We start from the raw sequence: 25566 nt of genomic DNA, 5'->3' as shown, positions 1-25566 counted from the left end.
GCTATTAATGAATTGTCGGGTCTCTGCAATACACATAAAAGTCATTGAAAAAAACGGCATGGGATTCCCCGACAGTCCCTTACCAGGCCCTTTGGGTCTGGTATAAATATTAAGGGGATCCCCGAACCAAAATATAAAAAAAAATGCATGGGGGTCCCCCCAAATTCTATACCAGGCCCTTCAGGTCTGGTATGGCTATTAAGGGGAACCCCGCACCAAAATGTAAAAAAAAAAATGGCGTGGGGGTCCCCCTCAAAATCCATGGATTTTAAGGGGAACCCAGCACCGAAATTTTAAAAAAACATGGCGTGGGGGTCCCCCTAAAAATCCATACCAGACCCTTATCCGAGCACGCAACCTGGCAGGCCACAGGAAAAGAGGGGGGGACGAGAGAGCGCACCCCCCTGAACCGTACCAGGCCACATGCCCTCAACATGGGGAGGATGTCCCCGTGTTGATGAGGACAAGGGCCTCATCCCCACAATCCTTGCCGGTGGTTGTGGGGGTCTGTGGGCGGGGGGGCTTATCGGAATCTGGAAGCCCCCTTTGACAAGGGGCCCTCCAGATCCCGGCCTCCCCCCTGTGTGAATTGGTAATGGGGTATGGTAATGTACCCCTACCATTTCACAAAAAAAGTTTAAAAAATGTTAAAAAAGACAAGAGACGGTTTTTGACAATTCCTTTATTAATGTCTTCTTTCCCGCTTCTTCTTCCTTCTTCTTCTGGTCTTCCTTCGGTTTTCTTCTTCTTCCTCCATCTTGTTCTTCCCCCGCTTCTTCCTCTATCTTCCTCTGCTTCTTCGTCCTGTCTTCTCCGGCATCTTCCTCCGGTCTTCTCCTCTGGCATCTTCCTCCGGCTTCTTCCCTGCTTCGACCTCTGGACAATCCGCCTCAATGGGAGGCTCCCGCAGTGTGACGCTTCTGTTCTGTGACAGTTCTTATATAACTGAGGGTAGGGCCACCCGGTGACCCCGCCCCCTCAAACGCACGGGGACTTCCCTATGGCTTTCGCTGTGGTGTCAGAGGGGGGCAAGGTCACCCGTTTATGTAATGAGTGACCCCGCCCGCCTCTGACACCAATTGCACAAAATAATAAAAAACTGCTGATACCATCCACTGCCCTACAGACACCAACCTCTGCCCTACTGACAAGTCCAATGCTCTACTGACATCATCCACTGCCCTACCAACACCGTCCATGTTTTAATACATTTGAGGTGCACACCCTAATGCAACAGGCTGTGCACACCTATGGTTTGGGCAATCCCTTATATGTTATGAGCACAAGTATTGTTAAAGTAAACGTGCTATCAAGCTGATAGAAGAATTTAAAAGTAGGCACAAGCCATCTGTATCTGGAGTGCTCAATTTATGAAAAACAGGTATGGAGTCAGTGCCTGAATTTGGAACTCTAATGTTAGATTTCTGGTCTGGTGACAATGGTCACCAGGGAAAATAGTAAACGTGAATCTTCCTAGCAGGGGTCACAGACAATATGGAATGCATTCAAGGGCTTTATTTTACCACTTCCGGACAGCCCACTGTTGTTATACAATGGTACTTTGAAGAGGAATATCGTTGTTATGGCAGCATCTAGCTGCCATAAACCCGGTATCCTCTTCTTCAGCGGGCGGACTGCTTTAAGATAAAAGTGGTCTCTGCAGCAGATTCGCTGCAGAGATAACTCTAATCGGCTGCGGGAGAGGGGCCCATCCCCCTATGGTTCCCTCCGCCGCTTACCGGAGCTGTCGGCAGCAGCGGAGGTGATCGGGTGTTATCCCTAGCCTGACATGGAGACGAGTGAGGGGAAGATGGGCCTCCACCCGTCTCCATATCATTGCAGGGCAGAAGCGACATCAAAACGTCGGGGCCTTTTTTTTTTTTTTTTTGTATTTTTTTAAATGACAAAATTTTATTTATTTTTTTATTGCATTTTTTGTGTCTTTTTGACCCCAGAGCTCATATTTAAGAGGTCTTGTCATGCATTTTTTTCTATTACAAGGGATGTTTACATTCCTTGTAATAGGAATAAAAGTGACACAATTTTTTATTTTTTTTTTTAAGAGAACAGTGTAAAAAAAAAAGGTAAAATAAATAATAAAAAAAAAATTTCAAACGCGCCCCGCCACGACGCGCTCGCATGCAGAAGCGAAAGCATACGTGAGTAGTGAGCACCCGCACATGAAAACGGTGTTCAAACCACACATGTGAGGTATTGCCGTGATCGTTTTTTAAACGTCGCCTATGGAGATTTTTAAGGGTAAAAGTTTGTCGCCATTCCACGAGCGGGCGCAATTTTGAAGCGTGACATGTTGGGTATCAATTTACTTGGCGTAACGTTATCTTTCACAATATAAAAAAAAATTGGGCTAACGTTACTGTTGTCTTATTTTTTAATTCAAAAAAGTGTATTTTTTCCAAAACAAAGTGTGCTTGTAAGACCGCTGTACAAATACGGTGTGAAGTATTGCAACAACCGCCATTTTATTCTCTACGGTGTTAGAAAAAATGTTTGGGGGTTCTAAGTAATTTTCTAGCTCTGATGAAGGGGGGAGGAGGGACCAGGAAAGCCAAATTAAAAGCATATTTAACATCAGCTCTAATATTTTCAGTGTCCTATATTGCAGTGGTCCCCAACCTTTTCAGTGCCAGGGATCGGTATTGTGCGGCCATATTTTCCAGAGGGACTGAGGGTGGGTGGGGGGTCGAGTTGTGGTTGGTGGCGATGGGGGCTGGGTAATAGTGTTGCCATTTACCATACGGTATTAACAGGAATTTCCATGCAGTCAAACCTTTTTGCTAATGATCTGTATTTAGATTTGACTGCACAGAGACTCCTATAGGAACACTATCAGTGAGTGGATCACTGCTGCTGACCTACAGCCGAGTCCCGCCTGGGTCTTGATTTGGCCAGGCTCTGAGTGGATTGGTGTGGAGTGGCCTGACCGCAGGGTGTCTCCTGCATGGCCCATTATGAGACCTCCGTGCTGATGCTGTATCAGCAGAGCCACCGCTAGAGGTGCGAGGTCAGCACTGGTGATTTGGTCTCCACCGCCATGGAGGGAAAGAAAAAAAAAGAGGTGGAGCCCGGGCAGCAATAAAGGCGGCCACCAATAAAGCACGAGCTGCCGCCAACCCCCCTTGCTTCGCGACCTGGCCCCCAATAGGTCACAGACCGGCCACGGCCCGGGGGTTAGGGACCCCTGCTATATTGGAACCCTCTAAAATTCACTAAAACAAGAATATAATTTTGAAATAAACTGAATTTATCCATGTCTTATGACATAGTCTTTTTTTGTCAAAAATGTTAATTGCTTTAGTTTTCCTGCAATTTTGGTAAAGCAAAGGCTCCATGGGGAATAGTGGAGCAATATAGAAAACAGATATAAAACAAATTATTGTCAGGGCTGGGCTCAGCTCTCCTTTCTTAGTGCTCAGGTTGCTCAGCTGTCGGTTAATTGCCAGCACTCATCGTTGCACAGTGGCTCACCTGGTGTTCATTTCCTGCTCTTCAGTGCAGCCCACAGCCAGACCCTTCTGGCTATTTAAATTGCCTGGCTCATTCATTCAGTGCCTTTGCCTTGGTTAACATATCTAGAGACTCTCTGCTGTGTTCCTGTTGAAGACTTGCCTGGCTGACATCCCTTCTGGTTCCTGATCCTGTCTGCTGCCTCCGACTACACTGATCTCTGGCTTCCTGATTTCCTGACTTGTTCTGACTACCCCCTCTGGCTACCGAACCCTGACTAGGTTTTGACTACGTTTACTATGTGTACTATTTTTACTACTTTATTAAAAGGTGTGTTTTTTTTACTGCATTTTCTGTCTCTGTCTGTTTCATGATACCTGAGAATTATACATGCATTTTGTATGCTTTTTCACATGTTCTCTCCCCTCAGAAAACACATGTTAAAATATACTGGAACAAGTCATAAAATGCACATTTAACACATATGCATTTTTAAATCATAGATCCAGACAGTAGATGACGAATGTTAGAAAAATGCACTTACAGAGATGATTTGCCATGTACTGGGGATTTGGACACACAAATACAGGGGATTTTGATTTTTAACCTTGCCTCAGCCAAATGTCTTTTTTTTTCTTTTTCTTTTTACTCAATTTATTTTTATAAAATTTTCACTGACCGAGAAAAAGTACAAAAACAGAAGAAAAAAAAGAAATAAAAGATAAAAGAGAAAATACAAAAATCCTTTGCGTGTGTGTAATATATATATAATCAAATAATGGGGTGAGTTCAGTGGTGGCTGGTGATCCAAATTTTTGGGGGGGCGCAAACTGAAAAATTCTGAAAAAAACCCCATCAATTGCAGCCTCACTGTGCCCATTAAATGCAGCCACTGTGCCATCAAATGCTCCCACTGTGCCATCAAATGCTCCCACTGTGCCCATTAAATAAATAAAAGAGGGAATCACCGCGCTATATGATGTAAACAATGAGCAATCAAGTAAATAAACAAATGACAAACAATTGAAAAGAAGAGCAGCCGCTTATATGTGAGATACACACATTAAACAGTAAATAAACAAAAGAAAGCAGCGCTGTAATTTGAAATATAAATAAATCACAAATAGTGAATAGTGATAAATAAAAGTCCAAAACAATCAAGTGCCAAATAAAGTCCGATAGGTGAAAGGAAATCTTCAAAGTGCAATGGATAAACCGGGCAACTGAGCCCCTTGATAGGCAAATAAGGTGGAACTGGATGGACCTTCACCACACCACAGTGTTAAGTATAAAATGGGCGCTTACCAAATGGCAAGCTTAAAGAGCTTGTGACCTTAACCCGGTCGGGGCCTTTCTTGAGAAGGGGACACCGTTTGGACACTTCCTCAGACCGTGGATGGCTCACTATCCTCCGCAAAGGAAACCAGGATGCAGGGAAGGCTATGCCCATAACCTGGAGTTAATCTCACAAACAATGCCCCAAAAAAGAAGGAAGAGCAACATAGCGTAATCCTGGATGGATATTTATTTAAAAGACTTTAAAATTACACTTACAGTGTGTTGGATAAAAAACAGCATGGAAAGCCGGCCGGCTAGCACGAACACCCGTCCTACAGACGGTGGATACGGCACGTCAGCACGTCAGCACGCCCGACGTACGTTTCGTCACACTTCTGACGTCGTCTGGGGCACGGGCGACGCACTGACGTGTCGCACATATATACCAAACAAATACAACCAAGCCTCGAAGTCAACAAAGGCCGGAAATCACCTTGCGCTCCGCCAAGTAAGGGCGGAAGATATAGAAACGCCATCTTAGTTAGGGGATCCCATACTCTAACGGATACCGTTCAGTTAATATAGTAAACGTTGCAAATTAATGGGAATAGAAGGGGAAACGGGAGCAGACAAAAATTGCCCATTAAATGCTCCCACTGTGCCTCCCCCACCCGCGGTCTGCCTGGCACTTACCCTGTCTCGATGGGGCAGCAGGTGATGGCGGTAAGCGATGTCTTCCTTGCTCCTCCATGTCCTCGATGTCTTCTCCCGTCCTCTCTTATGATTGAAAGCCTGATAGTTGTCCAATCACAGCGCCTGTCGTTTGAGCCAATCAGGTGATGGGTAACAGACCTGAGCACCTGATTGGTGGATAGGCGGTTCATTGTTAGGAAAGTGAATATTCATTCGCTTTTCTAACACAGCTGGGTGAACTGCGAGCGCCAAGAATGGCGCTCACTGTTTACCTTTTTTGACACCTATTAGAGCCTATGGCTCTAATCAGGTGCTTCAAAAACACCCCCCCCCCCCCCCGCCGCTGTAATTCAGGCACCCAGCGCCCGAAAATGGGCCGGGCGCCTGAATAGGGGGTGGCATTGGTGGCCATGGATATATTCATGCAATACATGAATCTATCTATTGGTGATAGAGGGGATGGCTGGAGAGGGGAGCTGCGCCCTTATGGATGCACCGCCACTGGATAAGTTACTTGCCTTTTTAGCTCTGTGCTTTCCAGGAGCAGTGTCACGGTGGGCTCCCAATGATCCACCAATATTCAGTAGAAAAAGACAATGGGACACAATCTCCAATGCAAAAGTTTTTTACTGAAAAATCTTCAAGACATATATAATGTGGCAGCCACTGTACAGTTACGAGCATTGGCGGCCTGTCAATAGGGGGAGCAGGGGCGCCGCCCCCCAAAGCCAGTGATCAAAAAAATAAAAAATAAAGAAAAGGAACTTTTTTTTCTTTTTTGTTTTTATATTTTTTTTTTTAGTGCCTGCGGGCACTGGACACACAGGTGTCTATGGGAAGCATGACGTTTCTGCAATCATGTGATTGCAGCTGGGAAGCTTGATTGGCTTCCTTTAGCCTTTCCTCAGGGCGCAGAGCTGCGTGCCCCGACCTTCCCACTATACAATTATTCTTTGTGGTTTGCGGAGCTGTGGAGGACATAGGGCGGTGCTTTTAGCTGAACTTCTTCACTTCCGGTCTCGCTGGTCAACTTTTCCCGGTCCCATGGTAGTGGAACACAAGGATTGAGCCTCTCTGAAGTCGGCTGGCTGGCCATCAGACACTCCTGTACACCTCCCCGCCTGCTGCTACCTAGCCCGGAGAACACACGATTAGACAGTGGAGTGCCCAGGGCTATCGCTGGCCAGCCTGCATACAGGTAGGTGACCAACTGGCCATCCATCCAGTGTTCTATCCATGGCTGCTGATAAGGGGGGCCCCTGGGCTGGGGGGGGCATCAGTTCATTGGGAGAGCTGGGGAGACTGTAACTGGAGGGACTATTTTTTCTATTTTGGCTCCTATATGGATTTACACTGGCCGCATTTTCCGATAGTAAATTTAAAGTCCCGGCTCTCTCAGTCCCTGTGCTGCTGGCGGAGGAATGAATTGACTCACACACTGCCTGCCTCCTTCAGCAAGTAAGTGCTGAGGAAGTCAGCAGGAGAAGAACGGTGGCAGGCTCAGGTCCGTGCAGCAGTCAAAGGCAGCAATCCATGTCCTCCATCCATCTCCCTGTGACAGACTTGGCAGCCAGCAGTGCACACAGAGGGATACCTGGAAACACACAGAGAAGGTATAGTACATGCAGGGCCAGGACTGGGGGGAGGAAGGGGCACCTGCTATGCTATTGTCACTATCCCGACTCCATAGTAGGAATGAAATAATGAAAGGAATTATCTATTCTATGGCCACCTTAAATGAGTGCAGAGAATGTACTGAGCTGCTGAACAGGTAAAAGAGATAAAAAGTAATCTGAGATGGAAAGGGTGTCAGTCAGACAGTCAGTGATTGGACCCTTAGATAGGAATGCCCATATCTGACACCACACTTTTAAAGAAGACCTTAGGGGCTCATTCACACAGCTGGGAGGGGCAGTACAAGCAGGTAGTTGAGCTGAAGTTTTACCACCCCCAACCACCCCACCTGAAAAGAGATGCAGCCACTCAGTGCTGGGTACAGCGGTGGGGCAGATGTGAAAGGAGGTGTATTGGTGGGACAGGTGAGCAGGGGGTTACAGTGGTGGGACAGATGAGCAGGGGGGGGTCAATGTTGGGGCAGATGAGAAGGGGGTTACAGTGGTGGGAAAGATGAGCAGGGAGAGTTCAGTGTTGGGGCAGATGAGAAGGGGGTTCAGCGGTGGGACAGAAGAGCAGGGGGGTACAGCGGTGGGGCAGATGTGAAAGGAGGTGCATTGGTGGGACAGATTAGCAGGGGGTTACAGTGGTTGGGCAGAAGAGCAGGGGGGACAGAGGTGAGGCAGATGTACAGGGGGTACAGTGGTGGGGCAGAGGAGAAGGGAGGTACATTGGTGGGATAGGTGGGACAGATGTGCAGGAGGTACAGTGGTGGGGCAGATGTGCAGGAGGTACATTGGTGGGGCAGATGAGAAAGGGGATTACAGTGGTGGGGCAGATGAGCAGATAAGTTCAGTGTTAGGACAGATGAGAAGATGGTTCAGTGGTGAGACAGAAGAGCATGGGGGTACGGCGGGGAGCAGATGTGTAGGGAGGTACAGTGCTGGGGCAGATGAGAAAGGGGGAACATTGATGGGGCAGATGAGCAGGAGGTTACAGTGGTGGGACAGATGAGGTGGGGCAGATGTGCAGGATGCAAAAATGTATGATTATTCCTGCGCTACCATGTTTGGAAAAAAAGGAGCTAATGGACAAGCTGCCTACATCGGATAGGGTACACCCTGCCCCTAATGGTTAGTGACAAACAAATTAAAACGTGGTGCTGCGCTCATCCAACAAGAACATAGTAAATGAAATACTATAAAATACTTGAAAAATATAAAAATAAAAAACCAAGGTGACAGTGCTAGTAGTACACTAATCCAATAACATAAAATGATGCAAAAATACCAAAAAAGTGACAGTGCTTATGATATCATGCTAGTATAAATTAATAACTAGTAGCTGTGGTATAACAAATAAATCAGCCCATATGTAACCGAAAACATGTGCAAGGTAATAACAGTGAATCAGAGTGCAATTAACAGCCCCAATCAGTAAATAAAGTGCAAATGAGTGGACTGAATCTTGAGCTGGACTGGTAAAACAATGCAAGTAATGTGCACGTCTAGCATACAACACGCAAAAAATAGACAAAGTGACTAGTGCAAAACAACATAAAATCCTTTGTGACAAATGGCTAAGAATGTCCAAAGTAAAGTGCACATATAGCAGTCCTCTTGAGGGGAGTGAGGTGACTGGAACAAGTATACAGTGATGTTTCCTCTTCGTGCAATAAACCACACACTTATAAGTAGTGGCTCCTTACCTTCAGGTAATGGGGTAACAGCATAAACCAATAGTAGGAATAATGGCCCTTTCTCCTGGTGCAGGGGCTAGATCCTTCCAGGTGATGGAATACCAACGTAAGACCAGTATATGGGGGCGACAACCTTCAATCCTATGAGTGACAGCCTTCCGCAGGCAACACTATTATAATTGCGTCATTCTGGGGCATGGCTAACTTGAATGCTTCATTGAGCACATCCAGGAGCTCAGGTAGCAGGATGTGACCGTAAGACGTATACAACCCCAATTCCAAAAAAGTTGGGATGCTGTGTAAAATCTGATGAGTGAGATAGCTAAAGATCCATCAACATCATCCGGTTTTTTTTTTTGAAAATTTCTTTTCATTAAGTATTTTCAATAGCATAAATACAGCTGGGTGCGTCAACATGACACCATACAATCCATACCCCCAACTACCCCAGTCCCCCCCCCCCCCCCCCAACTTGCCACAGCTCAAGGATATATGCTACCTAGGTACGTAAATTAATCCCAATCTCCACACATATTCCATTTGTTGTATCACAGTAAATTCCTCCTTTCCTTCTATAACCTCATACCGAATGTCACTTCAATTATGTAAGTATGGCGTAGTACACCTTTAAACCTTCCCAACAAGGATTTATCCGTTACAAACTAAATTTTATGGAAGTGTCTCCTACCCCACCGTAGTATCAGCTTCCCACCATACCTTCCATATTTTATCAAACTTTTTCTCACATCCCCTCGCTCTATACGTGGACTTGTAGAATGGTAGCATTCCATTGACTAACTGTTTCCAAAACCTACTCTCTGGAGCATTCTTATTCTTCCATTTAAGTAAAATTGCTTTTTTCCTGTAAAAAAGGAGGATGGTAAGTAACATTCTTAGAGCCCTAGTTGGGACCACCTCTTCCACCAGTCCCAGTAAGCAAACCTTAATTGACACTGGAATGGGTACTGATATCAGCTCTGAGATACATTGTGTGATTTCCTTCCAATATGCTTGAATGAGCGGGCATGACCAGAATATGTGCTCCGCATTGGCTGGAGAGAAGGAGCATCTCCAGCACTTTGCCAAGTCACTGCCATATATTTTTGCAAGCCTAGCCGGTGTATAGTAGCTTCTGTGTAAAAATGTAAATTGTATCAGTCTGTCTCTTGCTGAAACTAGATAATTAAACGGTTGTGACCATAAGTCATCCCAATCTTCCCCCTGTAAGTCCGGAACCTCTGCCTCCCATTTAGTTCTAAAATTAAGTACTGCCTTAGGAGTAGTCTTGAAAAATTCTTTATAGGTCACTGAGAGGATTTTAGGCAATTCCTCCACGGAGAGCATAGTTTCGAGTGCCGAAGGCAGGGACTCCACCCTCAACTCCTTGTTTTTGATATGCGTGTCTGAGCTGGAGGAACCTGAAAAGGTAGGAGTTAGGTAAGTCATGTCTGGCCTTAAGTTGAGGAAAAGTCAGAAGTTCACCAAATGATGTAATATCTTTGAGTGTTTTAATACCCTTGACTGCCCAGATCACAGGGTCCGGCATGATGTAAAATTGTGGTAGTAGGGTATTCATCCATAACGGAGAGGACGGAGACATCCCTTGATAACTAGGAGATGCTAATTTTACCGCCAGTCCCCATGCTCTAATTGTGGCTATCATTGTCATTGTGATTGGTAAATCTATTTTGGTGCCCCTAAACAAGGCCAACCGTAGGCTTTCATATGACCCAAGATGAGCCGATTTCAAAACTGTGGCCGCATCCCCATCATCCGACAATAACCATCTGCGGACAAACACCATTTGCCCTGCCAGATAATACTTATGCCAGTCCGGTAAAGCCAACCCTCCCTGTGCACTCGGTTCTTGAAGCACTTTCAGTCCTACCCGGGGGGGTTTAGTGCCCATAGAAATGACCCCACCAAGTTATCTATATGCTTGAAATATGCCTTTGGTATCCAGACCGGAGCATGTCTGAGGAAATATAGGATTACTGGTAAGATTTTCATTTTTAAAAGACATATTCTGCCCATCAAAGATAGGGGCAATTTAGCCCAGGTCTGAACTTTTTGCTTGAGGAGAGTTAACAGTGGTAGTAAATTCAATGTGTAGTAGTCCTGTACTTTCGCCATGATTTTGACCCCGAGATATTTGAATGTGTCCACCCATTGTAATTGAAGATCTGGGTCCGCCCCTTCCTTAGCTTTGACATCTATAGGCAATATGGACAACTTACTCCAATTCACCCTGAGCCCTGAAAAAAGGGCGAATTTATTTAAAATATCTAAAACCGCTCTTAAGGATTTGCCAGGGTCATTAAGAAACAGAGTAATGTCGTCGGCATATAAGGCCAAAGTTTCATGAATTGTACCCACTCTAATGGCCCCCACATCACCAGAGGACCTAAGGGCTATGGCCATGGGCTTCATTACTAATGCAAAAAGAAATGGGGATAGTGAACATCCCTGCCTAGTGCCTCTACCCACTTCAAAATATGCAGACACTGTAGATCCTAATCTTATGGTGACCTTTGGATTCTTGTAAAGCATAGAAATCCATTTCCTAAATTGTGGACCGAAACCCATAACCTCCAGCACTTTGAGCATGTATTTCCAGTCAACATAGTCAAAACCTTTTTCTATATCTATGGATACTACAATCCTTGTGTCTGAGTCTGTGGGCGGCAATTGCAAGTGGGTGAACAGTCTCCTCAGGTTTGTGTCTGTCGATTTACCTGGCATAAATCCCGTCTGATCAATATTAACTATGGCCGGGATTACCGTGGCTAGTCTCGTCGCTAGTATTTTGGTTAGAATCTTTAAGTCTGTGTTCAAAAGTGCTATTGGTCTGTACGACGTACAGTCCGTCGGGTCTTTCCCTGGCTTCAGCAACAGGATCATATATGCCTCCAACATGGAGCTTGGTAAGGAGGAATTGTGATGACAGTACTCCAGCAGCCAACCAAGCCTACTCGCCAATTGCTCAACGTTAGCCTTGTAGAAATCGATGGGGAACCCATCCGGCCCAGGAGCCTTATTAGGCGGGAAAGCAAATATTGCTGCCTGTATCTCTTTGACTGTTATGTTTGCTTCTAATAACTGACGATCGCCATCCGATAGCTTCGGGTAAACCTTCCAATAGTTCATGCATTGCATCTGTGTCATAATCGGGGATCAGTGAGTATAAGGAGGAGAAGAAGTCAATAAACTTCTGCATTATGGCGGACGGGTCATTGACCAGTGCACCCTGCTTGTTCCTAATAATCGGAATGTGAGCAGTGGGTAACTGGTCCGCCACTAGCATAGCCAGGAGCCTACCATTCTTGTCCCCCTCTGCAAACACCATGTGTGCAGTTTTTGTCATTTCAGAACTAGTTAAACTTTTCACATGTAGGGACAATCGCCTTCTCGCCTCCAGCAGTGATTCATAGGAGGTCCCAGTAGGAGACCCCGCATGAGCCTCTGCGCAATCCCTCTCATATTGTTTTAAGGTGTCCAATTCCTCATTTTCATTAACTCTTACTGTTTTAATAGCTGATATACATTTACCTCTAGTTACTGCCTTAAAAGCATCCCAAAAGGTTGGTGGTTCGGCAGATTCAGTGTTAATTGACCAGTATGACTTTATGGAATCCTCTAAATGGACTGCCACCTGCTCTTTTTGCAACCAACTAGCAGAAATTCGCCCCCCCCCCCCCCCCCCTTGCCCCGGCCGGAAGGGACAGAGCAAGAGAAAGAAGATTATGATCAGAAAGGCCCCCCGCCAGGTATTCAACACTTTCCACATATTGCAATATATTATTGTTACCAAAGGCTAGATCAATTCTCGCTGCCGACCTGTGCGTCAATGACAGATGAGAATAGCATCTATCTGTTGGATGTTTCCATCTCCACAACTCAATCAACCCCGCTGCTGAAGCCCAGCCACACAGGTCCGCCGAACTCGCACTACCCGGGTTGGAAGAGTCCAACGCTGCATCCAGCACCGCATTAAAATCTCCCATCAGGAGCAGAGGGAGATGCAGAAACTGAACCAATCGGGTCAGCAGGTCATATAGTAGCTGAACTTGAAATGGAGGAGAAATGTAAACATTCACCAGCAGTATCCTACTGTAAAACACATCCATTACCACCGCCACGTAACGTCCATTGGGATCAGTTATGATCTGGTGTATATTACACGGAACTGCCCTATTAACCAGCACTGACACTCCTCTGGGAAAGGTGGAGAAGGCAGAGTGGAATGCTTTTTGTATCCACGGTTTGCGTAAAGACAGCACCTTGCTACCATCCAAGTGTGTCTCCTGCAAAAACACAATGTGCGGTTTAGATTGCTTTAGGTATTGGAACACCGATGCCCTCTTAAACTTGTGATTCAGGCCTCTGACGTTCCAAGACACAATGTGCAATTTATCCATCCCAGTCATTGTAATGATAAAAATATTTGTTACCACTTTTAGAAGAAATCTCCTCCCACCTTTGTATTGAAGACCATACTATAATATAACCTGCATCTACTTTATGAATCTGAGCTGTGACAAGTTCGCTATTCCCTCCCCCCCTGCTATTATACCAGTGAACAACCCCAACAAAACATAAAAAAGTCTGACATGTAGCTTTATCCCAAAAACCAAAAAAACACAAAATTGCAGCGGCCATCTGCCGCATCCGTTAAAAGTCTGGCAGCTCTCTTCTGTACACTCCCACCTTCACTGAGCTCCGAACATCATAAACTATGGAGCATGTAAACACTTAAGAATTTTGGGACTTGTATAAAAACCCTTGCACTGATATCAACCAACTGAAGGATTTTGGGTAAGTAGAACTATAATGTCCTCCTTCTGACTCCTCTCCAAGGGGAGCAATGCCTGCCATTTTGCAAGATAAAAAAATCCAGCATAATAGAATAAAAGGACAAAAAAAGAAAATTAAAAATAAAAGTAAAAAGGAGAACCAAATTTGAAAAAGTAAGGCACCAAGTGAATGGAACATCCAGGAAGGATTATCAGGACTTCTGCCAATCTGCCCAACGTTGCTGGACCCTGAATATGGAAGTCACCGGACCCGCAGGCCCTGCAGATATAGGCAGTGCTCCTCAGAAGTGTGATAATGATTCCAGGAGCATATGTCATTCCTCCATTTTGTGGTGTTTCAGGGTGCACCATCATGCCTGTGAATCCGTCCAATAGCCAAGTGGCTCATGACCATCACCAACAGCGGGGATGTGTGTTAGAAACTTTCAACCTTGCCTTTAAATAGTGATGCCCTTGAAGAGGTTACACTGCAACTGTCCATCTGGGCAAAATTCTCCACACTCTCTGATATTAGGAAAGTTCCTTATCCATCCATTCACATGCTTCTGCGGGATTATCAAAAAATCTCACATTTCCTTTATATTGTATATTGTATATCCGGAGCCTGCTTGGATATAACATACTGTACTGCACCTCTTTCTCACCCAGTCTTCTGCGGACATCATTAAATGAGTGGTGCTGTTGTTGCGTGGCTGCAGAAAAATCTGGGAAGAGCATTATCTTGGCATTTTCGAATTTCAACTCTTTAGCCTTCCTGGATTGCGTCAAGATCATGTCCCTGTCCCTGTAGTTTAGGAACCTAACCAAGAAGGGTCTAGGGAAGGCTCCTGGTGGTCTTTTACCAGTGGGGACCCTGTGCGCTCTCTCCACTATGTATGTGGGGGGTAAATCTTCCAATGAGAGAAGCTTGGCGAAGAACTCCTCAGCAAATAGTGTTGGCCTATCCCCTTCTGTTACCTCTGGCAGGCCAACCACCCTGATATTGTTTCTTCTTTGGCGGTCCTCAGCGTCATCTGCTCTGCGTTGAAGGGAATTTACCAGGCCACGGAGTTCAGCAAGTTGGGTACTCTGGGTATGGGAAGTGTCTTCAACCCCGGACACCCTGTCCTCCACTGTGGTAAGCCGACCTCTGATTTTATCCAGATCGTGCCTGATCAGTGTGCATTCTGATGACAAATGGTCAATTCTCCCCATTAGCTCTGACTTACTGGCACTGATGGCCTCCAGGATTGGCCTGGTGATCGCTTCCGCATCCACCGCTAATGTCTGTTCCTCAGCCGTGTCTATGTCAGCCAGCAGCTCCTCTGCATCCTCTGCCTGCACCATCCTAGATGCTGTGTGTTTGGCGCGCTATTCAGGCTTCCGGGAAGACAAGATGGCGGGGGCGGAGCCTCTGTCCGTCCCCTTAGTGGAGCGGGTCTGGCGCTGATCCGTGAGCCCCTTCTGTAGCATTTTTGAGGCCGTGGAGGGCATCGCTACGATCCTCTCACCTTCCCCCAGGTTCCGGAGCTGTTGTGGACCGGAGTATAGTGCTCCAAAACTGCCTTGCTCACATCCGGCCACACCCCCCAACACAGTTGTATCTTTGATATTAAAAACTACGTGATAATGGTGTTGTGGTAACTTGCCCAAATAAAAAAAAAAAAGCATAATAATATTATTCTTGATATCACTAGAAAAAAAAAGCCTTTGAAAATTCGTTCGCAATAACTCCATCAGTATCACCAGCAAAGCAGCTTCATTATTATCCCATTAAAGAAGAACAGAATGCGCGCTGCATTTTGAGATTTCATAATTTGCCACGTCACGAATGTTAATTCTCCATTACAAACGCTAGTTTACAATACCGACCGCTTCTGGCTTGTCCTTGCTTCCGAGCATGTGTGTTTGTACTTTGGACTTTTGTTCGACAGACTTGTGTACACACGCTTGGAAAATCCGACAACAGACATTTGTCCGTAGAAAATTTTAAAACCTGCTATCCAACATTTGTCCAATGAAAATCCGACAACAATTGTCCGATGGAGCATACAAATGGTCGGATTTTCCGCCAACAGCCTGTCATCACACAATTCCCGTCGGAAAATCCGATCGTGTGTATGAGGCTTTAGTGTAGGGAAGGCCAGAACAAATGACTAACCAGGTGTGTTACATTCACATTTGCCGGCAGGGAACGATCTGAAAGGTAGAGAAAGCAGACTGAGCTAATCAGTGTGCTACTTCACTGTCCTGTAACATACTGTGACCAAACTGTACTACTTAAGTGTGATAGAGGAAAAAAAAACTGTTAAAGTGGAGTTCCGGCCACATTTTTTTTTCAGGTATCCGAGCATAATGCATTATTAACATAAAGAACGATTTTATATGTTTGCTAGTGGATGTTGATAATATATTTTATACTCACAACTTAGTAAATCCTCTTCTGGCCGTTGCCATGATGATTGTGGGCATGTGAAGCCCAATCGCAATCGCTTCCTAAATTACCGATGGAGAGGTGCATGCTGGGTAACCAGCATGCACCTCTTGATATTGCACATGCGCGATGCTCGGGCAGCCGTAGTGCCGATTGTTTAGAAAGTTGCCATAACGGGCGGAGAAGGAAGAAGGTCCCGCCCCATTGTTACTGTCAGGAAGTAACGCAATTTTTGCTCACAGTACTGCCCACTGACTCCTAGGAAATGATAACTCACATTTCCCAGGAGCACAGGCAAGGGAGGAAGTGGCGAGGAGCTCCGCGGACCAGAAAGTGGCAGATTAGGAGCCATTACATAGCAACAGGCGTTTCTGGTAAGTAAAATTTTTTTTTTACCCAAAATGTTTCTTAATACTATTAAAGGTCTGTGAATATGCAAAAAAACTCCACTTCACACACAACTATGCTGTCCGGAATGCATTGCAATGTGACATTAAAATCTCAAAAGTAATTTTCATCAGTCTGATGAAAAAACTGTGAATGAGCTATGGTATTGGCAAGGAGCACTAGAAAAATATAGTTATTAAATGTACTGTATATTATTAAGTAAAAGTTTACCGATAATATTACAATTTATCACTTGTTCACTTAGGATTATTTAAAAGTCTGCATTAATTAAAATATACATTTTTGTGCAGTCATTGAAAGAGACGAAGACAACGGTCTTTCACTTGTAGAACTGAATCCTCCAAATCCATGGGACTCAGATACAAAAATCCCATTAGACTTGGATCCAGGGGAGTTACAGGTATGCTTGTTATTTTAAAAAAATGAATAACATTTTTAGAAATAGTCATTGAACATTGTTTTTAATGTGCTTGTCTGTGCTGTTCTATTTCATACATGAAAGGTGCTGTTCATTGTCAGGGTGTATTTACAGTGCCTTGCAAAAGTATTCACCCCCCCCCCCCCCTGGCATTTTTTCGTGTCTTGTTGCCTCACAACCTGGAATTAACATGGATTGTTTGAGGATTTTCATCATTTAATTTACAGAACATGCCAACGTGGAAGATGTTTTTTTTTTTTTTTTATTGTGAAGCAAACAACAAATAGGACAAAATAAGAGAAAAAGTTAATGTGCATAACTATTCACCCCCCTAAAGTCAATACTTTTTAGAGCCACCTTTTGCAGCTATCACAGCTCCAAGTCGATTTGGATAAGTCTTTATGAGCTTGCCACATCTTATGACTGGGATTTTTGCCCATTCCTCCTTGCAAAACTGCTCCAGCTCCTTCAAATTTGATGGTTTGCGCTTGTAAACAGCAATCTTTAGGTCTGACCACAGATTTTCTATTGGATTGAGGTCTGGGCTTTGACTAGGCCATTCCAACACATTTACATGGTTCCCCTTAAAGTGGTTGTAAACCCTTACAATCCACTTTTTGCTACAGGTAAGCCTATAATAAGGCTTACCTGTAGCTACCCCGGATATCTCCTAAACCACGGTTTAGGAGATATCCCCTGTATCTGCATGTGCCGACATCATTGGCATATGCGCACTGAAGCAATGGCACATGAGTGTGCCGTTAGGTGATCTATACCTGAACCTGAATTCTGCCACCTTCCCTTGATTTGTCATACCTGTCTCTAATCCTTGGACCCTTAACTCATATCAAGAATCTGCATTTGTGGACTCTGGGGCAGCCAGGAATTTAATCGAGAAGTCGCTGAATTGGGCATTCCTCTCATTCATTTAGCAATGGCACTCTCGGTATCTGCAGTTGATGGCTCTACCTTGGTCTTTGGACCCCTGAACTACTTATTTAATTATGCATGTCATTGTCTACATTATGAGGAAATCTCCTCCTGATCATTCCTAAGTCCTCCAGTCCCATTATTCTTGGTCTTCCGTGGTTGCAAAAACATTCGCTCTATCTACATTGTAATTCTGATCAGGTGTGGTCTTGGAGGTTGCAATGGCATTAGAATTGTCTCCCCAAGGTGTTTCCACCTTTCTGTACTCATGACTGAGGTCACCACCTCTCTGATGCTCCCAAGACATTATCAGGCCTTTCAAGGTGTTTTTTGTAAAAAAGCTATTGGTTTCCTCATTGTCCCTACGATTGCCTCATTGATCTTCAACCTCGGACTACTCCACCTCAGGGTCGAGTCTACCTTCTCTCCATTCCAGAGCCTCAAGCCATGTCTCAGTACACTAAGGAAAATCTACAAAAAGGATTCATCCAAAAGTCCAATTCTCTCACTGGGGCTGGCTTCTTCTGTGTGTAGAAAAAGGATGGTATGCGCCAACCTTGCATTGATTATAGAGGCTTTAATGCCATCACCATTAAGAATAGGTACCCACTACACTTGATCTCTGAACTCTTTGTGATAGGCTTTGGGATTCCCGAATCTTTACCAAGTTATACCTCCGTGGAGCTAATAATTTGAAGTGGAAGACAACTTTCAACACCAGAGATGGGCATTATGAGTATCTTGTGATACTTTGTTAATGAGATTTTCTCTGATCTTTTGTACATTTGTGTCATTGTATCTGGACAAAATACGTATTTTCTCTCCAGATCTGACCACTCATCGTCAGCATATGTACCGTATTTATCGGCGTATAACACGCACTTTTTTCCCCTTAAAATCAGGGGAAAGTCGCAGGTGCGTGTTATACGCCGATCCCCTGCGATCCCGAGCTGTCAAAATATCAAAATCGCCGACCACGATTTGAAAATGGCGCCGCCGGCGCCTAAATACACAGAGCCGGTCCTCGGCTCTTTCCGGCAGCTCTCGTTTACTTTCGGTTTCACTCGTAGTCCCGAGCGGAGCTATCCGAACCTACTCGGATAGCTCCGCTCGGGACTACGGGTGGAGCCGAAAGTGAACGAGACCCGCCGGAAAGAGCCGAGGACTGGCTCTGTGTATTTCGGCGCCGGCGGCGCCATTTTCAAATCGCGGTCGGCGATTTTGAAGCCCAGCAAGCAGGGACAGGGGATCGAAGGCTGCACTGGGGCAAGGCTGCACTGGGGAAGGCTGCACTGGGGCAAGGCTGCACTGGGGAAGGCTGCACTGGGGAAGGCTGCACTGGGGAAGGCTGCACTGGGGAAGGCTGCACTGACAAGGCTGCACTGGGGAAGGCTGCACTGGGGAAGGCTGCACTGAGAAGGCTGCACTGACATGGCTGCACTGACATGGCTGCACTGACATGGCTGCACTGAGAAGGCTGCACTGAGAAGGCTGCACTGAGAAGGCTGCACTGGGGAAGGCTGCACTGACAAGGCTGCACTGGGCAAGGCTGCACTGGGGCAAGGCTGCACTGAGAAGGCTGCAATGATGGGCATTTAAATGTAAGTTTTTTCCCTTCAACTTCCCTCCTAAAAGTTTTTTTTTCCTTAAAATTCCCTCCTAAATTGGGGAGCGTGTTATACGCCGGTGCGTGTTATATGCCGATAAATACGGTATCTAGTTTTTCTGTATCTTCGGGACCACCGCCTATACGCAAAGCTGGAGAAATGTCTTTTCGAGCAAACCCAGGTCCCTTTCCTTGGTTACATAGTCAGGACAAAGGGCTGCCTATGGACCCAGGCAAACTTCAGGCCATCACCATTTGGCCTCAGCCCTCCGGTCTGAAAGTAATGCACCATTTTTTTGGGTTCATCAATTTCTATCGCCAGTTTATTCCTGGCCACCCTGGTGGCCCCAATCACTTCTTTGACCCAGAAGGGTGTTGATGCCAGGCCTGGCTCCTGAAACAGTCAAGGCTTTCCACAAACTCAAAACATCCTTTCTCTCAGCATCTATTCTCATACATTCTAACATTCTCCAGCCCTTCTTCTTGGAGGTTGATGCTTCATCTTTGGGTGTGGGGGCCATTCTTCTCCAAGTGCAAACTGGCAAGCTCTGCCTGTGTGCCCTCTTCTTTAAAAAGTTTTCAGATGCCAAAAGGAATTACACCATCGGGGATCAGGAACTTTAGGGAACAGACGAGGACCATTGGTCTCTCTTTTTTGCCAGGCTTAACTTTGACATTACCTTTCAGCCTGGTTCCGAAAATGGCTGTGCTGATGCCCTGTCCAGATCATTTGACGTTGCTGACTCTGAGTGCCATGTTGAACTGGAACCCATTATTCCTTTCAATCATATTCCCACTCGGTAAGACCGTGTTGGTGCTTGCCCTTTGCTCCAGGCTTCTTAAATAGGCACATGACCCCAAACCCTTTGAACATTCTGGTGTACAACGTACCTATGCTTTCCTGCAGCGTCAGTACTAGTGGCCCTCCTTTCATAAGGATGTTAAAGATTATGTTCAGGCTTGCTCTATTTGTGTGTAGTCATCTGCTCCAGCGGGCTTCCTCTTACCTTTACCTATTCCAGATGAACCTTGGTGTTGCATCTCCATGGACTTTACCTCTGAACTACCTAGCTTTCATCATTATCTGGGTGGTTGTGGAAAAGTTTTCTAAAATGTGTCACTTAACTCCACTTCCAGGATTACCTTCAGCTGCCACTCTGGCTTCAGTCCTTATAAAGGAAATCTTATATCGTTATAGCATGCGTTTGGTAAGTCTCCCTTTTTCACAGTGTATGGTCATCATCCTTCGGTATCATTTCCCATTCTGATCTCTCCTGTAGTGTCAGCAGCTGCAGAGGCTCAACGGTCCTTCTGGGTCGATGTTTACAAGAGCTTTCATTTGGCAGCTTCCAGGTACAAAGTAGCTGCAGATTGTCATCGCCGTGTGAGCCCCAAATTTCTTCCTGGTGACAAGGTTTGTCTGTCTACTAAGAATATTCACCTCAGAGTACCCTCAAAGAAAGTTATCGCAAGTAACAATGTTAATTTTAATATTTTCATTGACTAAATTAACACTATTTTATTGGACTAAAATACAACTAAAACTAAAACAATTTAGATGACTAAAATGCTACTAAAATGCCATTTTAGTCTAAAGCCTAAAATACAACAAAAACTAAAATGCCATTTTAGTAAAAAGTCTATGACTAAAACTGAATCGAAACTTGACGTCAAAATTAACACTGTACTGCCACATAAGAATAAGTAGGGGGCATCTACTAAGCTGCTGAAAGAGAAAAAAAAAATAAGAAAAAGGTTGGTAATATATTCAGGTAATATGTGCAATGACATTACAGCCAATAGAGTTTAACATTTTTGGGGTTTTTTAAATTTTAAAGTTGCACTTCTGTTTGTCAAAAAACAATATTTTTGTTTGTTTATAAAACTTGGTTTTATTTATAAAGATGTTATATATAGCACAATGGCTAAATCTGTGTCTGTAGTGCATGTTCAAACCTTAATACCATAGATAATAACATGTTATTCGATTTTTACTATAGGAGTATATAATGAGTTTGGAAATTCTACAGAAATGCTTAAATAATGCATTACAATTAAACAAAACCAAATTGATTTTAGTCTACTAAAATGTAGGAGATTTTACTTGACTAAATTACGACTAAAACAAAGCAGATGACTAAAATATGACTAAAACTAAAATGGCATTCAAAAGACTATGCTATTGCGGCACCCAAGCCGAGTCACGGCTCCCTGTGTCCATTCAGACACGGAGCCATGACCCAACCCCGCCCCCTCTCCCTCCTGATTGGTTGACTGATTTTGATTGACAACAGTGGGAGCCAATTGCACTGTGCTGCACTGCTGTCTCAGCCAATGAGGGGAGTCTAGAATGCATTAAGATAAAAAAAAACCTTCTGCCTTTACAATCCCTTTAACATTCTTTGAGGAAGTAAGTGAAAATTTAGAAGGCCAGTGGATGTAGAATATTTTGCTAAAGCATTTGATACCGTACCTCACAAATGTTCAATTTACAAAATAAGACCTATAGGTGTGAAAGCATAAAGTCACACCAATTATGTCCTAAGAGGAGCTGTCATGTGCTTTATCTGGTTTTCCTGTGAAGTCCTACTTTCCTGCTGAGTTTGTGGAGCATGGTTGGGCTCCTATTGGTCAGAACATAGGCCACCCCCCCTTCATAAATGCTGCTGCGAGATTCATACACCTTACCAACCATTCAGTGTCTGCTACACCTCTCTGGCAATGCCTCCACCAGCCTCCCCCCCCCCCACCAAACGAAATTGTTCTTTGTTCCCCCCAAGACCTCCTGCTCTCTAGCTCCTTTGTCACCTTCTTTAATGCTCACCTCCAGGACTTCTCCCATTCTCTGGAACTCCCTGCCCCAATCTGTCCGACTATCTCCTACTCTGTCCACTTTTAGGAGATCCCTGAAAACCCTTCTCTTCAATTCATCCCTCACAGTTATTATCTTTTTGTATCACTTTACCCTCCCTTTTAGATTGTAAGCTTCCCTCATTTTGTAAAATGCTGTGCAAACTTTTGGCAATATATAAATCCTGTATAACAATGATAATAATACCCTAGAGTTCCAGAAGGGAGGGATTTTTCTACAGGGCTAGAGCGGTGAAATCTCCCTACAAGGTCTATTGATGTTGAAGAAATTGTATGTATGTGGATAGGAAGCTGATTACATGAATGGGAGAAGCGATAAATGTCTCATTTGCTAAAGGTTGTATAGTGGTGTGCCCAGGAGCTCTGCCTTGAGGCCAATACTGTTAACTTGTCTCTTAATAATATTGAGGTTGGATTTAAGAGCTCAGTTTCAGTTCGCTGATGATATATACAAATACACAAAGCATACCAAGATATAAATAAGAACATACATGCTTCTTGTATTTAGACACTTTTTGCTCATCCCAAAGATCAGCTTTAACTTTACATAGGTGAATCCATATCTACCCCCTTAAAGTTTCATAAGAGAAAGTTTATGGCATTTTCAAAAATTATTTGAAAATGTGATCATAGAATTCGGCCGTTGAAATTTTATAAATAAACATTTAGAAATCTGAGAGTTAAATTTGAAAGTTGAATATAATTACGTATTAGAGGAGAAGAGTTAATGCATATGAATTATTTTTCAGGTAACACTTCCTTATAATTTTTGGACCATCCCTAACATATTTCAACACACTGAATGTCAAAAAAAAATTATTGTTTCTGGCACTCCACCAGGGTTATAGTGCTAGCAATGTACATTGTCTTTATTGGTCAGTAAGTCTTATGCCTATACACACGATAGGGTTTTCCGACAACAAAACTGTGGATTTTTTCCCAAAGGATGTTGGCTCAAACTTCTCTTGCATACACACTGTCACACAAATATTGTCGGAAATTCCGAACATCAAGAACGCGGTGACGTACAAAATGTACGACGAGCCGAGAAAAATTAAGTTCAATAGCCAGTGCTGTTCTTCTGCTTGATTCCAAGCATGCATGGACTTTTGTGCATCAGACTTATGTACACACGCTCGGAATTTCCGACAAGTTTTGTTGTCGGAAAATTTGAGAACCTGCTTTCAAACATTTATTGGCGGAAATTCCGACAACAAATGTTCTATGGAGCATACACACGGTCGGACTTTCCGACAACAAGCTCACATCCAACATTTGTTGTCGGAAAATCCTATTGTGTGTACAGGGCATTACAGTCATATCTGTGTAGCACCTTCCTAGCGCACGATGCCAAGTAAATTTAGACATACAAAGAGAGCTGATATGAAATGGGTAGAGGTAGTGTCTCAGTCCCAAAGTAGTATGCACATAACAAAAAATATTTAGCCCACTGGACTTTTAAAGAGTCACACCTCAAACAAAATATATAAAAAATATGAAAAATATATTCACATACATTTAAAAACCACATATAATATAGCAACTTGTTAATGAACATAAATGCATAAATAGTCTATCACATGAAAAAACCTTTTTGATAGGACCTACAAATGCAATAAAGATACCACCATCAATCTGGAGCAACTGTGCAACTAATCTCAATGTGTTTTGAGAGACAACGCTCACTTCTTCAGGAGAGGTGGAGGATCTGGAGATAAAGAACATGAATGAATAAAGAGGGAAGAAAAAAAATATATTTTGAAAGAATTAAAATGAAATATATATGTATTGTATAAAAAGTATACTGTAATGTATTAGACTTACCTTACTATTTGCCTGTTCGCCGAATAGGGAACAATTTGGGGTGTTCGCGGCAAATTCGAAAGCCGCGGAACACCCTTTAAAAGTGTATGGGAGAAATCAAAAGTGTTTATTTTAAAGGCTTATATGCAAGTTATTGTATAAATAGTGTTCGGGGACCTGGGTCCTGCCCCAGGGGACATTTATCAATGCAAAAAAAGTTTTAAAAATGGGAGCAGTGATTTTAATAATGCTTAAAGTGAAACAATAAAAGTGAAATATTCCTTTAAATTTCGTACCTGGGGGGTGTCTATAGTATGCCCGTAAAGTGGTGCATTGTTCCCATGTTTAGAACAGTCCCTGCACAAAATTACATTTCTAAAGGGAAAAAAAGTTATTTAAAACTACTCGCGGCTATAATGAATTGTCGGGTCCCGGTACAGATAAAAGTCATTGAGAAAAACAGCATGGGATCCCCCCAGTCCATTACCAGGCCCTTTGGGTCTGGTATGAATATTAAGGGGAACCCGAACCAAAATTTTTTTTAAAAATTGCGTGGGGGTCCCCCCAAATTCCATACCAGGCCCTTCAGGTCTGGTATGGATATTAAGGGGAACCCTGCGCCAAATAAAAAAATAAAAATGTCCCACAAAGTCCATTCATCTTCTTCTATGGCTCTGCCAACGGACCGAAAAATAAAATAAAAAGATCGGCCTTCATGGGAGGCACCCACCGTATGACGCTTCAGCACCGATGACAGTTCTTTTATAAGTGAAGGCGGGGCCCCGCCCCCCTCTGAAGCCATGGGGAAGCCATTGGGAAGTCCCTGTGCATCAGAGGGGGCAGAGTCACCCGGGTACGTCACTGTGTGGCCACGTCCTCAGTTATAAAAGAACTGTCATCGCTGAAGCGTCAAATGGCGGGTGCCTCCCATGGTGGCGGATCTTTTTTATTTAATTTTTCGGTCCGTCGGCGGAGCCATAGAAGAAGATGAATGGACTTTGTGGGACATTTTTATTTTTTTATTTTTTAATAAAGGACTTGTCCCAAAGTGTGTCTTGTTTTTTTTTTTTTAACATTTTGACACTTTTTTTGTGAAATGGTAATGGGTACAATGTACCCGTTACCATTTCAAACAGGGGGGGCCAAGATCTGGGGGTCCCCTTGTTAAAGGGGGCTTCCAGATTCCGATAAGTCCCCCGCCCGCAGACCCCCACAACCACTGGGCAAGGGTTGTGGGGATGAGGCCCTTGTCTCCATCAACATGGGGACAAGGTGCTTTGGGGTGCTCCCCCAAAGCACCCTCCCTATGTTGAGGGCATGTGGCCTGGTACGGTTCAGGGGGGACCTCGTCCAAACACAGTATGTAGGGAAAAAGGAAGGAGGGCTTCCTTTTTCCCTACATACTGTGTTTGGACAAGATTTGCTGTGGTGTTCCTATTGGACAGCAGCCCCTCCAGTCCGGTCGGTACCCACGAGGCTGTTTGGAGACATCATCGGAGATCCTGGGTCCCCGTATCCATCAGGGAGAGCCACTAATCTGGATATCCAGGC

General features: G+C 44.3%; 1 protein-coding gene across 1 annotated transcript in view; it reads left to right on the top strand.

The window, feature by feature from the left end:
* Positions 1-25566, top strand: part of LOC141145914 (cytidine monophosphate-N-acetylneuraminic acid hydroxylase-like) — a 135971-nt gene that overhangs the window by 40026 nt on the left and 70379 nt on the right. Inside the window, exon 3 of the mRNA XM_073632717.1 lies at positions 16678-16787. Coding sequence (XP_073488818.1) covers positions 16678-16787 — 110 coding nt within the window. The remainder of the gene's footprint in view (positions 1-16677; positions 16788-25566) is intronic.

The sequence above is a fragment of the Aquarana catesbeiana genome, linkage group LG05 (assembly GCF_042186555.1).
Source record: "Aquarana catesbeiana isolate 2022-GZ linkage group LG05, ASM4218655v1, whole genome shotgun sequence".
NCBI lineage: Eukaryota > Metazoa > Chordata > Amphibia > Anura > Ranidae > Aquarana > Aquarana catesbeiana.
This window is presented reverse-complemented; position numbering and strand designations above follow the sequence as displayed.